This window comes from Lemur catta, chromosome 8, assembly GCF_020740605.2.
Source record: "Lemur catta isolate mLemCat1 chromosome 8, mLemCat1.pri, whole genome shotgun sequence".
NCBI classification, from domain to species: Eukaryota; Metazoa; Chordata; class Mammalia; order Primates; family Lemuridae; genus Lemur; species Lemur catta.
The window spans coordinates 29,162,755-29,178,236 of record NC_059135.1 but is presented as its reverse complement, the minus strand read 5'-3'; the positions used below and the strand labels follow the sequence as shown (position 1 = coordinate 29,178,236).

General features: G+C 33.9%; 1 protein-coding gene across 7 annotated transcripts in view; it reads left to right on the top strand.

The window, feature by feature from the left end:
• ABI2 (abl interactor 2) overlaps positions 1-15,482 on the top strand; it is an 81,610-nt gene that overhangs the window by 37,208 nt on the left and 28,920 nt on the right. For all 7 annotated transcript variants that reach the window (XM_045559680.1, XM_045559687.1, XM_045559686.1 and 4 more), the window contains exons 3-5: positions 2,909-3,085; positions 12,181-12,278; positions 15,151-15,297. In XM_045559680.1, coding sequence (XP_045415636.1) covers positions 2,909-3,085; positions 12,181-12,278; positions 15,151-15,297 — 422 coding nt within the window. The remainder of the gene's footprint in view (positions 1-2,908; positions 3,086-12,180; positions 12,279-15,150; positions 15,298-15,482) is intronic.

Sequence of the window (15,482 nt, the reverse complement as noted above, 5' to 3'; positions counted from 1 at the left end):
ATTGGCTATAAGTTGATGAATGTTGAAGCTGCGCAATAGGTATGGGGGGGTATCATTTCATTTTTTTAAAAGTTAATGACTCCCAATATCTATACTTAGAGAATCATTAGGAGCATTAACCTTGAATTAGCTCTTGTGAAAAGTTTGAAAACAATTGCTGTTTGAGAGTGAATAATGTAACAGACCAGCTAATTAGTCCATCCTCTAGAGATCATTGGTTCTCAACCTGGGCAGTGTTTCCCCCAAGGGGACATTGGGCGATGTCAGACATTTTGGTTGTCAAAACTTGAGATGGGGGAGTGCTATAGTTATCTACTTGGATGCTTCTCTATATCCTACAATGCTCAGGACAGCTCCCCCAACAAAGAATTATTGGAGTCAAAATATCTATAGTTGAGTAACTCTGCTTTAACTTTTCTAAGATGTAAGCATTCTTTTAGAGTAGACTGCTAGAAGCACTATATAGCCAAACTAAATTATTTTGACTTTCCATAGATGTACATTTTCAAGAATTATGTTTTAAAAATATACCTTCAGTTTTTATTGAAATTTGATATAAGATGCTACAAAGAACATGATTTTTTTTTCCTTATATGTTTCTATTTTGCCCTCTCTCCCAGGAAGCTTAGAGCTAAAGTTTCTGCTCTAACAACTATCCCTTGTTTAGGCTTATAGTCCTGTTATCTCTTTCTTTTCTGTGTTGATCTTCCTTTTATCTCTACTGTTGTAATGGTCTATAGGTTCGGGCTGTGTATATATTTATGTGCATATGAAGAGAACATACAGGTAATATGTGAATGCCCCCAATCTCTAGACCAGTTCACACCTCTGTATGATGAACAGATTTCTAATTTATATTTTAATGCTTTTTTAGAAAAAGTTACATTTTAAAACAATCTTAAAATATGTGCCTGTTATAAAAATATTACTATATATTAGTGCAAATAATTGCAAAGTTGCTTCTCACTTTTCATTCTCCAAGGATTTATTAATTTTTCTAGCATGAACATTTGAAATTGAAATTCCAGTTTGCTATAAGGTTGGGATTCTGTTATGGTTGGTCAGGTTTGCGTTCTTCTGGTTTCATTTCTGAATAAGTTAAGTACATTTCTAAAAACCGAGGAGAAAAAAAACAATGTCTTAAGAGGGTTATATTTGCTGATAAGCCTTTTTATTGGTCTAACAAAGACCAGTTATATAAAAAAAATTGCCATATTTTGTTTTTTTAATTTTGAAGCATACTTGAAGTATGAAATAATTTTCCATCTTTTTAATGATTCAGGGTGACTCATTAAACTTTATTCAAAATGTGATTAATTTCCATTTCTCTAGAGTTAAAAATTAAATAAATTTCAATATCATCACTAATACTGCAAACTTCTCTTTTCTGTTAAAGCTCCCCCAAGCAATTGAAAAAGAAAGCAGTTCTCATAATTTACCTAACCTGCACAGAAAAAGTTCACAGACAATTTTTTCTTAAATGCTTAAAACAATAATTTTACTATAATGGTTAGTTTTTAATTTGATGCTTCATTTACATATTTATTAGCTCTGGAACATATAGATCCTGTTTTTAAGATCTGTTGGTTGTAGAGAAATAAGGCAGTTGGAATTTGTTTCAAGTTTACCTCGTATTTTAGGCAATCTAGAAGGATAAATGATCAGCTTTCAAATTTCTTACGGTGGTATTTAATAATGTTATGATTGGTTATCATCTTTTCTTTTCATTGTTATTATCAGATTTTTCTTTTAGAAATGGAAATTTGAAGTAGGACTGGGGAGGAGTTAGCAAAAATGTATGTCTATTAATTGCTAGTTGAGCCAGGAATGGTAGTAAGAGATATGAATAATTTTAGTGAAGTGTTTACCAAACTCTTTTGACTGTAACCCACAGGAAAAAAATATGTTACATTGTATTCAGTACATAATTAATGTGTATACTTAGGCACACAACAGATATTTCAAGAAACAATACCGTATTTGAAATAATTGCTGCTCACATACCACTAAATTTTAACTTGCAGTTTAAAAATACTGCTGTGTATGTGAAGAAATTCACCTTCTCTTGGCAGTTAGAAAACATTGTCATTCTGTACTAAATTATGTCCTATATGTGCATTTAGTAAATATAAATGAATGAAATAGTTTACAAGCATTGTGTCATGATAAAATATAAGCAAATTTGCCCAAGCAAACTTAAGTTTTTTTGTCAAAAATGACCCTCATTTTTAACATTATAGTTATATTTTGGCCCTCTTTATTTTTTTATAAAAAGATGTTTAAACACTAATAGAAATTGTACTAATAGGTTATTTTTAAATGTAGCCAGATTAATCATTAGGGCTTTCTTAATCATCATATTAGGCTAAATCTTAATGGAAAGAGAAAAATTAGCATGCTTAACCTAGGGGTTGGCAAACTTGTTGTAAAGAGGTCACCTAATAAATATACTAGGCTTTGTGGACCATAACATCTCTGTTGCAGCTACTCATCTCTGCCATTCTATTGTAAAAGTAGCAATAGACAAGTAAGCAAGTGAGCAGCGTGGCTGTTTTTCAATAAAACATTACTTATGGAAACAAAAATGAATTTCATATAATTTTCATGTGTCACAGCATTCTTTTTCTTTGGGTTTTTTTTTTCCAACCATTAAAAACCATAAACACCACTCTTAGCTTGTGAGCTGTAAAAATCAGGTGGTGGGCCAGATTCGGCCTGTGAGCCAAGGTTTGCCAACCTTTTGTTAGCTTAAAAATGGAGAAAGTCAGTAGTTCTAAAAGGAGAAAGTGTAGCAAACATGGTTGAGAATATGAATAGCAATATTAGATCTCTGAGCATTTATATTTTGATCTTTCTGGATATCAGAGATTCACATTTTTGTGTTGTGTTTTTATGTCATATTTTGCAGACAGTTGACATTCATAAAGAGAAAGTTGCAAGAAGAGAAATTGGTATTTTGACTACCAATAAAAACACTTCAAGGACACATAAGATTATTGCTCCCGCCAACCTTGAACGACCAGTTCGTTATATTAGAAAACCTATTGACTATACAATTCTAGATGATATTGGACATGGAGTAAAGGTAGGTGTAATTTTTATCAAGATTTTTAAACAGTAGTGCGTAATAGAACTAACTTTTTAGAAAATTAAGCTTTTGTCTTTCCTTCCTAGAGGATCAAGTCTTGGCCCAGTTGTGGTTGTGAAGATTCCTTGCAACTGTAACTGTTTATCCCCTTCTTCCTTTTTCTTAGTGCTATGTCCTCAAGTTTTAAAGAACCATCTTTGAATGAATTGTATTTGCTTAATCACTTAAGATAATACCTCATATAGATTAAGTAAGTGTGGTGTAATCTAATTTTAATGATTTAATACAGTCATATTAAAATAAATCATTCACCATGTTATTAAAATGTTCACTTTATCATAAATGTAGCAGACTTTTGGCATTAGTTTTCAAAAACAACATATATTGATAAACATACTTTGAATTTTTCTAAAATAGTTTTGTCTCAACATTTTGGATGGGAATAGTGTAGGTAAAAGTAATGTGTGAATGAATATTTCCACTGCTTTTGAGTATTTAGCCATCATATATTTTGATTATCTTTTAAGACATATTTGAGTGCCTAGTTTGATACAAAGTACCATAATCAGGCTGGGTGTGGTGGCTCATGCCTGTAATCCTATCATTCTGGGAGGCCAGTGACAGGAGGATCACTTGAGGTTAGGAATTTGAGACCAACCTGAGCAAGAGCAAGACCTTATCTCTACTAAAAATAGAAAAATCAGCTGGGCATTGTGGCATGTGCCTGTAGTCCCAGCTGCTCTGGAGGTTGAGGCAGGAGGATTGCTTGAGCCCAGGAGTTGAGTTTGAGCTATGGTGGTGCTGCTGCACTTGAGCCTGGGTGACAAAGCAAGAGTCTACCCTCCCCCCAAATCCCCCCAAAAAACCGAGAACGAGACTCCATCTCAAAAAAAAAAAGTACCATAATCAAAACTAAGGAACAGGTAAGGGTGAGGAGTGGAAAAATAAAAACCCCAAAAAACTAAGGAACATGTAAATTTCATTTAAATCGGTGTTTGTACTTAAACTATTCAGAGCTTTAGGTAAGTGCAAAGTTATTTAAAATCTGCATCTGATCAGTGATTTAGAAGACAATGAATTATCAAATGTGACTTTAAATAAATATACATGTATGCCTATGTGAAACTGTACAGTTCATTTTTGCTTTTTTTTTTTCCAGTTTTTCTAATATAAGCATATTTAAATAAAAAACAAACCCAAACTACAGGGTGTCCCAAAAGTCTCCAAACAAAGGAAATGTTTTGTAAAATGTTATAATGAATATTTTGTAAATAAAGGTACATTTAGCTACGATTTCCCATTTTCTCTATGTATGGAAACTTTTGGGACACCGTGTATTATGGCCGGAAATCAGTTAAATATAAATTTAATGTAGATCTAGGTAAAAAGAAAATATATGGTATAAATTTATTTTTAAAATCTTTTTCTCCTCTGAGTTTTAATATAAGCACTATTATCTAGAATTTGGTATTTAATTTTATAATTGATACCCACGTGCATTTAGATTTCTCATTAGAGCATATTAAAATAGGCTGTGTAACTGGATGGTTCATAACTGAAATTTATTCTAACTTGGGAAAATTTATTCAAGGCTAACAACTGCTAATAGAATATTTTAACATATTGCCAGAATCTAATGCCAAAGACACTCTAAGTGATAAAACTTCACATTTGTGTTTGCCCACTTACGTAATTAGAAGATGATTTTTCTTCCCATTCTTTTTTAATCCTCAAAGTAAAATGTTATTCTTTTAGGCCTCTGTATGTAGTCCTTTCACTGTTTGGACTTTTAGTGTTTGAGGGTCCCTAATTTGAAGAAATGTTTAATAAAATTAAATCTTTAAATAAAACAGTATCTTAAATAATTTCATCAAAGAAACTCCCTGTTCATGACACATTCTGCTTTAACCACTCTTTCTATGATCTACTGAAACATTATTTTGTTAATGCTGAATGCTTAACTTGTTTTTTGTTTTATTCCTTTCTCTTCACATCTTGAAGTTTCAACTAACCTTTCAATGCTTTTTTTTCCTTACCTCTTTTATTTGCTCCATTTATGCATTAAGTGGTTGCTTAGATTTAAGGTAAGAGATTCCAGGGCTTGATTTCCATTCTTTGTCCTTATGTAGAATATTACATACGGGGAGTAAAGAGATATTTGGCACTTGGCCTTCTAAAAGCAATGAATAATCCCTTTATTTTATTTTATTTTTGTCATGCAACTTTGTGATGTGTCTTCATGTTCCTTGCGGGCAGATATTCTTGTCTATTTTGTTCACTATATCTTTTGTGCCTAGAACAGTGCCTAACACATTAAGTGCTTAGTAAATGTTTGTTGAATGAATGGTTATTTTGCAGTGTTAACATATTTTGTGAAACTGAAATGTAAGCTACCCTATCATAAAATGTTATGAAATATAATTAGCTGGATTTTTGTAAATGTAGAAATTTTATTTTGAATTGGAGGGCCAACTAATGTGCTTTATTTAACCCTCCCCCTGTGTAATAGCCTTTTTATTCTATAAATGGTACGCTTTATCATACACCTTAGGACAGGATGTCATTATCTTTTGACTTAATCAATATAAAGAAATTGAGAAGCAGAAAATATTCAGTGATGTGGATTTTTTTAAGTTGCAGTATCACATATTTTTTGCAAAAATGTTTTCTTCAACTTAGCTATATAAAATATATACTTCAGTATAAACTTTGAGTTTAAAAAAGTGAATATTATATGCAAAACATCAAAAGCTCATGGTAGTGTTTAACAAAATACAAGTTAAGAATTAGAGATAATATTTCCTGTTGTGATTCATTTCAGTAACATTTTAATATTTTGGAGGATTAATGGTGAAAGAAATTCAACTATATTCAAGAAGCCTGTTAAATAGGTTACTACAATTATTTTCACCAAACAGCATGCATTTCCTCTTTGTTCTTTTTTTCTTAGCCAAACTTTATAATTTCTTTTTAAATTTGTATTTTTGGCCGGGCGTCGTGGCTCACGCCTGTAATCCTAGCACTCTGGGAGGCCAAGGCGGGTGGATCGCTTGAGGTCAGGAATTCGAGACCAGCCTGAGCAAGAGCGAGACCCCGTCTCTACTAAAAATAGAAAGAAATTATATGGACAACTAAAAATATATATAGAAAAAATTAGCCGGGCATAGTGGCGCATGCCTGTAGTCCCAGCTACTCAGGAGGCTGAGGCAGTAGGATCGCTTAAACCAAGGAATCTGAGGTTGCTGTGAGCTAGGCTGATGCCACGGCACTCACTCTAGCCTGGGCAACAAAGTGAGACTCTGTCTCAAAAAAAATAAATAAATAAAATAAATAAATAAATAAATTTGTATTTTTTCCACCGAACACCCTGTTGTTTGCCATGTCTTCAGTGTAGTAAATGGTAAGAAGACAAGATGACTGAGTTCTGAATCATTAAGTACTACTAACCATGGCCACAGAAGTTCTGTTTGATCGTAGTAGATAGATCTGACTAGAAGAGTCCAGGCAAATGTACTCCATGTGTTACTGATTGGATGGTTGACTCCAAACCTTGAGTCTTGGTAAGTAAAACATGTGTTTTAAAAGTTGAATTTTTAGGCCAGGTGTGGTTAACGCCTGTAATCTCAGCACTTTGGGAGGCTGTGGCAGGAGGATTGCTTGAGGCTAGGAATTCTAGACTAGCCTGAGCAACACATATTGAGATCCCATCTCCACAAAAATTTTTAAAAATATTAGCCAAGTGTGGTAGCATACTCCTGTAGTTCCAGCTACTCCAGAGGCTGAGGCTGGAAGATCACTTGAGCCCAGGAGTTTCAGGTTGCAGTGAGCTATGATGATGCCAGTGTACTCTAGCTCAGGCAACAGAGCAAGACCCAATCTCCAAAAAAGTTGAATTTTTAATATTTTTTACAACATATTTGACGGTTAATGGTTCTTGTTATCTGAAATTTGGGTTAAGTTTTTTCTTCAGTCAAGTTATGGATTTTAATTCATAAGACTTTTGAAACAGTGTGATGTTTTTACAACAAAGGGCATAAAAAGGCCAGTGGATAGAATGCCATATTGGAGGTGTTTTAATATGTACCTGAGGCCATATAAAAGTAGAATGTACCTTGAACTGGGGTTCCCTTTCCCTGCTTTTTAACAATAAAAAGACTTTTAAGACCCTGTTACTGAGGTCGATATGATGTATTAATACTTATAATGGATTTTTCTGTTGAAAGCAGTAAAATTGTCACTAGTGAAGCTAAGCTTAAGTAGTTTTTAAAGAAGCATATTAGTTTATCAAAAATAGTAAAGATTATTGATACAGTATTATTTCAGCTGAACATTGCCCAAGCAGATTCTGAATAACTAATAAGCAGTGGTGAAGAGTTTTACAACTAACAAATTAAGAATATAACATGTTTAGAAATTTTGCTGGGCTGGATGCAGTGGCTCATGCCTGTAATCCCAGAGCTTAGGGAGGCTGAGGCAGGAAGATCACTTGAGGTCGAGGGTTCAAGACCAGCCTGGGTATAGTGAGACTTTGTCTCTGTAAAACAATTTAAAAAAATTAGCTGAGCGTGGTGGCACATACCTGTGGTCCCAGCAACTTGGGAGGTTGAGGAGGATTGCTTGAGCCCAGGAGTTTGAGGTTACAGTGAGCCATGATTGGACCACTGCACTCTAGACCAGGCGACAGAGCAAGACTCTGTCTCTTAAAGAAAATTTTTTTTTTTTTTTTTTTTTTTGCTGAAGATCTTGAAGATCCATAATGTAGCCCCACGTAAATGGGCTGATGTTTTCACTAATTACTGTCTTTAGGACATGTTTGTCATTCCCTGCAGAAATTTGATAAAATTTCCCTCACATCTCTAGCTTTTAGGTATAGTTGAGGGTTCACTCTTAAAAATTTATTTGACACAGCATTTGGAAGAAAAACTCTATAATTACAGCCGCCCTTGGGTAACCCATCTGTTTTTGCCTGTCAGTCCAATCTTGAACTGTCAACTCTGTTTTTGACAAAAGCCAGTTGTTAGAAACTGTTTTCAAAATCAAGCAGAAATTTGTGCATCTTTATTCTTCTTATTTTCTTCTACTTTCTTTACCTGTTTTATTCCCCCCTTACTCCTAATCTTGTATTTCTCTATCTCTGTATTGCATTATAGGACTCTTGACTCCTTAGGTTTTTGTCTTTTAACCTTCTTACTAAGAATATTTCCTCTGTCTTGAATTTATACTTTAGTTCCCGGTGTTGATTTTCCTCAGAGGATGTTTTTGGTCCTTTTCCTGGTAGCCCTTAGATATTGAAGTAGGAATATATATCCTCTGAGGAGAGGGATAGAGGTCTCTAGAAAGCCAAAGAATCATGTACTGGGTGGGACTGTAATGGAGACCAAATGTACAGAGAGTGAAGGACCCAAGATGCTTGACCACAGCTTTTTCCCCATCCTAAATATTTCACGTACGGACACAGACTACACCCCCTCCTCTTTGTATATTTAAATCCTGTTCTTTTTTAACTTAATCTGGCACAGGTTTTTCTCTGTGAAACCTTTTTAAATAATTTCTTCACATATTGATAATTCCTTTTTGTTGATATCTACAGAATCCATAGACATTCCTTTTTGTTTTAAATACGTGAGTCTTATTTATTCTAAAATACCTTAAAAGCAGAGAAATCCTTTTATAGACCATTGTGTCTCCCACACTCCCCCTTTTTTTCCATATGCCTTTGCTCTTGTACCTAGTAGTCTGGTAGGTGGTTGAGAAATGAGGAATATACCACACATATCATTTTAGAATGCATCTGCCACTGTTCTGTTGTACCAGGTCATCTGTCAGTGGAATATTTCATAGCAGAGGTAGTATCTTCTGTGAACTAGAGATACTTGGCTGGCCAACTTTAGAAATAATGCTATAGTTCAGAGGATGCTAGAAAGCACTGAGTTTAGTAATGAACATTATGTTATATATTAGTATTCAAGGAGGTATTGAATGTACGAAAAATAATAGTGCATGAGAGGTAGGAGCACTGTAGAAAAAAATATTAAGGCTTAATAATTGCCCCGATGGATGGTACCAGTTTTACAGATTTCCAAAGCCTGGGAACCCAGACTACTCTTTGGTCATAAAGAAACTGCTCCTACCTCTAGTATTATCTGCATTCCTTCATCATAGGCCAATGGGAAAGTGAGCTTCATCACCAAAATGAAATATTTCTTCTGTTTTGCAGATTTTTTTCTGGTAGGGGGGAAAAAAGGGACTTTTCGTCCTGTTTCTTGAAGTTTCATTCCAATTTCCAAATAAAACTTTGGAAAGTATAATGAGCACTCCTGTTCAGGATGCACGACTATTAACTGTGTGTTTATGTGCCAGATGATAGTTCTGCTATGTTTGTAACTTTTAAAAATATTTCAAGTGGCATTGCTATTATAAAGTGGCTGCAGTGTTGCTGGCTGCAGTGTTGCTTTGTTTTCTTTGTCCTGAATTTATGGTGTGTGTACCAATGTACACAGGAGCACACTAATTGAGTTCCCCTCCATGAACACACAGTTTAATCACGTGTTTTGCTACTTTTTGGGAAACGTTTTCTTTTAAAAATTTCCCTCAAAAAATAGTTTTTAGGATCAATATGGCTTTCCAGTAAATGTATTTTTACCAAATTAGGTTTGAAACATAATTTAACTTTAATATAGGTTTTACCTATTGTAAAAAAGTTTAGGCCGTGATGGTATAGTGGTTAGTACTCTGTGTACAAAACCCAAAAGTTTTGTTTGGCATTTATTCCTGTCCTTCCTTTTCCTTAAATTAAATGGCAGTATTTATATTCTGCATAGCATATTCATTGTTTTACTTAGCATAGAAACATTTTCTCACAGAGGAAAACTACCTTGAAGAAATACTGAAAAACTCTTTTAGCTTAATAGAAAGGTAGTGCAGTAGCAGTGAAGTATAAAATTAGATTGGACATTCTACAAGGACTCTGGTTTCTTAAAGTGTTTAAGTTAGTGATCCAACCTCATTTTCCAAACAAATACAATCACTTGATGATTCTACAGATCATAAAATGTACCGAGTTTTATTTATAGAAATGCCCACCAGATTTTAATTTATAGATTATTTTATACTATTTTTTTTGAGTAGATTCAAAGACTTGTGGAAGATACTGCAATTTAAACAAAAACATTTTATATACCAAAACCTAAAACAAATCAAAGTTGGAAAGGTGTTTTCAAATATTTTAGCTGTTCCATGTATAGAATAAAATTCTCCTTTTATTCTTTTTCCATTCCTGTTCATTTTCCTTCCTGTTTCTGGCAAAATGATACAGTTTCAGTGTTTGAGTCACTGCTCCCTCATCACTTAAAGTAACTTTGGGTTTTATTTTGTTTAAGGTTGAGCTTAAAGGACTTTGGTTATCGCTTTAAAAATCTTCTGGTAAATTAAGATTTACAGTTTTAAAAGCTGTTGGTTATTTGTCATGTTACTCTAAAATTTTCCCCAAATGTGGATTGATTTTTAAAAAAAAACTTTTTTTGGCATATTCATTTTAAGATATAATTAGTATACCCTCTGCTTATTAATGAGGGGGAGAGCAAGGATAAGTTAATCTTTATTCTTACTTGATAATCTGTTTTGTATTTATTGTTTAAAAGAAACAACAAAAGGATTACAGATAAATGCTTCACTTTAAAATTATTGACATTTCAAAGGTATCATTTGTCATTAAAGATTGTTTTAACATCACACACAACTTGTTCACTGGGCTATTCATTTGAATAATTTGTTTCTTGATATATTATTTCTTCCCTATTCAGATAAGTATTTTAGGATTTTTAAAAATTCCACCTAAGCCAGAGTTAGTTTAGATAACCTCAGTACTCTGTGTATAATTATGATTTGCTTTCTTAAAATTTATATTTTGAAATTACAATTACAACTGTATTCTGAAATCAGTAATATAATGTCTTGCAGTTTCATTTTGCAAATATAATTTGAATGCTCTAGACATTTTTTTGAAAAATTGAGATCCTTTTTTGACCTCTGTTTTGAAGATGGCAGTTCAGAATATTAGGGGCTTGAAATAGGGTCAGATATGAACCTATATGGTAAACATTAACTCAAATCCATTTGTAGTCTCAGACAACTTGAGATTGCATTTGAACTGTATTTGTGATTGACTTCCGTTAGCTCCTTATGTTATCCAAATTTCTAAAGCTTTCTGTATAAGTGCTGACATACTGCTTTGGTTATGTCCATTATTCCCAGATTATCCATCTTTCCTACACTGGCATTTTCAGTTAGGGATAGAAGAGTGAGTGGAGTCATGCTTCAGCTCTGACTTAGGACTATGTCACATCTTTCTCATGCCTGAATTAACCTTCAGTTTGGGCCTGAATGGGTCCAATTCCCGTTGGAACTAGGACATTGCCTGTGGCCCTTGTGCTGCTCACAGTTGAATGGGATACCTGAGCCCTAACTTTCTGGTTCAGATGTTTAGGAACATGACTTGAACTTCTAGCAGTTTCAGGTAGGTAATTCCCTCATAAGAAAGCATTAACAAAATCTGAATTGTAAGCCTGGTCCACAATTAAAAAAATTTTTTCTCTATATCTCATACAATTTATATTCTCTGGTTACAATGGATCATATGCATAGTTGCATATTTTTATTTGAGAAATGTATTTTGTTTGTGATATACTTGCTGTCTAAAGGAAGCTATCTAAAAAATAAAGAATTGCTTAGAGGCATTGTTTCTGATACTGTTTATTAAAACTAAAATTTTTACAGTTTATGTAATTTCAATTGAATGTAATATCAAATAGTCTAACCAGTGATCTGTTGGTGTGATGGCCTAATGGCAAATAAAGTCTTTGCATAAAAGTTTATAATCATTTGAAAATCTCATGTTAGGAAGAGTCCTTTGAGTACAACTGTAGAATAATTAGTAGAGTAGAAATTGCATATGAAATGCATGGCCTCTAATTTTTTTTCCTATATTTAAACCTTCCCCTCCTTTGTTAAATAGCATAGCATTATTTCCCAGCAGTGCCACTTTATTTCAGTCTGCATACAAGTTGAGTTGAGTTTTCCTGAAAATTTTTTAGGTGAGTACCCAGAATATGAAGATGGGTGGGCTGCCGCGTACAACACCTCCAACTCAGAAACCCCCCAGTCCCCCTATGTCAGGGAAAGGGACACTTGGGTGAGTATATAACTAAGTATTAATAATAATTGGAAACCATTTCATGTAGTGTTGTGTTTAAAAATGAAACACAACATGTATTTAAAGTGTTTTTGAATATTCGGAGAACATTTTCTTATTAGGATTATTTTTTATGTATGTAAATTTCCTTTTTCCTAGGAAATACATCTTCATACTTTAAAAATATTTTGTTCAGAAATTATTTTTCTAATGAATTTTAAATTTGAGGTAAAAATCTTAGCCCAATTATAAATGGCAATCTAATTTTTAATTCCTTTTTTTCAGAAAATTTTTACACACTTTTGTATTGCAGTTGAACTCAGACTATCCTTCTCAAGAAGACAGTGTAGATTATAAAATTCTGTAAAATTTGTTATGAGAATATTGAGCTTTAGTTTGGTCCTACAGAATTGGGCTCTGGATTTGACTTTTCTTAAAAATGGTCAATCAGTGCAAAAGCATGGCTTTTTTATTCTAAAGCATCATAGTATAAACTTGGTTTATTGTGATTGAGATTTATGATCAAGTGGGCATAATACAGCCCAGAAGCCATATGGCTAAAATTCTGGTCCAGCTCTGCTGTTTACTCTGTGGTCCTGCATAGTCAGCCTTTCAGCAATTAAGTTTTTTCATCTGTAAAAGGGGGGTAATATTTGTCCTCTGTCAACTTTTCAGGGTCACTGTGCCACAAATTGGATTTTAAAAATGTATAAGTCAAAGACAAATTGCTTTGGACAACCATTGGCTTTATGATATATGCTAAAAAGTTATTAATTGACAATCTTAATTTTGGCCCCCTCACCAAAAAAACAAAACACCCCAAAAAAACAAAACCTAATTAAATTAAGCACTGTGGATCAGGACAGGACAAAGATGAGTTGGGATTTAATGGAGGATTATGTTGGAAGAGAAATTATAGTTAGGACAGTGGGAGACAAAAGAATAAAAATGAATTCTAACCAGGAATAGGATGGCTTTATTTGTGGTAGACAAAATTCTACCACAGTTCTAATTTTGCTTAGATTAGAGAAGAATCTAGTAGATCAAATAGGATTTAAACTTCAGAGTAGAATGTCAATAACATAGTAGGATATAATGGTGCAGGATGAGAGTAGAGAGATTGAGAGGAACTATTTGTTTTTATTTTCCTGTGGAACATTTACCTTTCTTTCATGTATAGTGCCTAATGGCTTTTGTTAGGTTTAAATCAAGATTGTTAGCAAGATAACCCAGTTAGTTTCTAGAAAAATGAAATTTTCTATTGCGCTCAAAAATTGAACATATACTCATATACCAGTATTTGTTTTCCTTGTGTATTAGCACTGATAATACAGAATCCTTGGAAACCAGAGTTGCCAAGCACCACTCTGCCAGTTGATGGTCACAGCCTGGTTTTGTCACTGTCTTTGCCTAGTCACCACATTTTGTTCCTCTGCCTCTTGTTCATGTCTTTTTCTTCACTGTATAGTGCTCAGTTATCAAGGGTTTTTTCCTTGGATGAAACAGAACATTTTTATTGTCTGGGAAAAATTGTCTGCAACTTAGATACTGGAAAATTAACGTTTCCTATTTTATTTCTTATATGTGCATTATAATTTCAGAGATGCCTGAACTTTTTAGTATTTTAAATTCAAAGTCCTGACATTCTTTTTTCTTCCTTTGACCCGCTCTTCCATCCAATGCCCCTTATTTATTTTAAATTATTTAATGTTTATGTGTATTTATACAAGGAGACTTTAAAAGGTAGTAGAGTGAATGGGGTCATTGCAGAGTGATCTCATCCAAAATCAGTGAGCCACAACTTGAGTGGCCCAGGAGAACAATATTCGAAGGACCTCTGGGAGACTTTTGGGAAGTGAATTATTGAAAAATACATAAGTCAGTTGAGCAAATTATATCAGGAAAAGAAAACTTCTTAATTTTCACATCTTGACCAATTTTTATTCTTTTAAAAACCAGAATCTTATCTACAGGATGTCAGTTTCATGTCACTTGAGTATTCATCATTGTTAAAAATAATTTAGAAACTTAGAGATGAGAGCTAATTTGATAATCACATATTTTCCAGTATGCATCCTGTTCCCTATTATATTTCCTTTCTTATTCTTCTCATCCTCTTCCTTTGAAAGGAAGTTTTGGGAAAGAGAGGGAAATATATATTGATAAATTCCAGTCTGTTTTGTATTTTACAGTTCGAAGTAAATAAGGTTAGAAGGACTGTGGTGGTCTTTCCCCTCACTCTTGTGAATGTTGACCTCTGAAGGGGTAAAGAGAAGAGAGATTAAGGTGAAAGTTGAGGGAGAAAAGTGAGGTTGTGAGAATGGAAGATGAGATTAAATTGTGTATTTTTGTGTACAGCTATACTTTAATTTCTATGTATTTAGTATATAGGAAGGGAAATGAGTTGCTATGGCTGGTATTGATCATCAGTGTGGGGATTGTAGATCCAAAATCTAGTTCCTATCTTTGAACATCTTTGGTTAGGGAGAGAGGGGAGAGGAGGATAATTAGTGCATTCATGCAGTACATTTGGGAACATGATACTAAAATAATTCAAACTATAAGAAAAGAGTGGGATCTGGGAGACATTGGCTTAAATGGCGGAGAACCTTTGTGCTCTCTGAGAATAAATGAACAAAATTGCATTAGCACAGGGAAATGATGTTGGAGACTAAAAAAAATAACAATACTCAACAAAACCCTAATGGTAGAGAAGTGAAACTTCAGGAAAGACTAAAATTGGTAGCTGGGTTATGTTAAAACACATTTCCTATCTCTGATTACAAATTGTATTTCACTACTGGCAACTCTGTGAATTTATCGTGCCGAAACTTGCTTTAATCACACAATACATACGCTCTTCTTTTTGTAGGCGGCACTCCCCCTATCGCACACTGGAGCCAGTGCGTCCTCCAGTGGTACCAAATGATTACGTACCTAGCCCAACCCGTAATATGGCTCCCTCGCAGCAGAGCCCTGTGAGGACAGCTTCTGTGAATCAAAGAAATCGAACTTACAGGTATTTTTTCTACCTCAGTGCAAAATGTGATGGTCATAGTACCAGAATCTGTTCAGATAACTTCAGCTAAATCTCTCTCATTTTCCAAGCACTAAGTTCTTTTCCTCACTCTACTCTCCCAAACCTCATCTGATTCCACCTCTCTCTCCTCATGTTGTGATGCAACTTTGAGCAGTCAGGAAGTT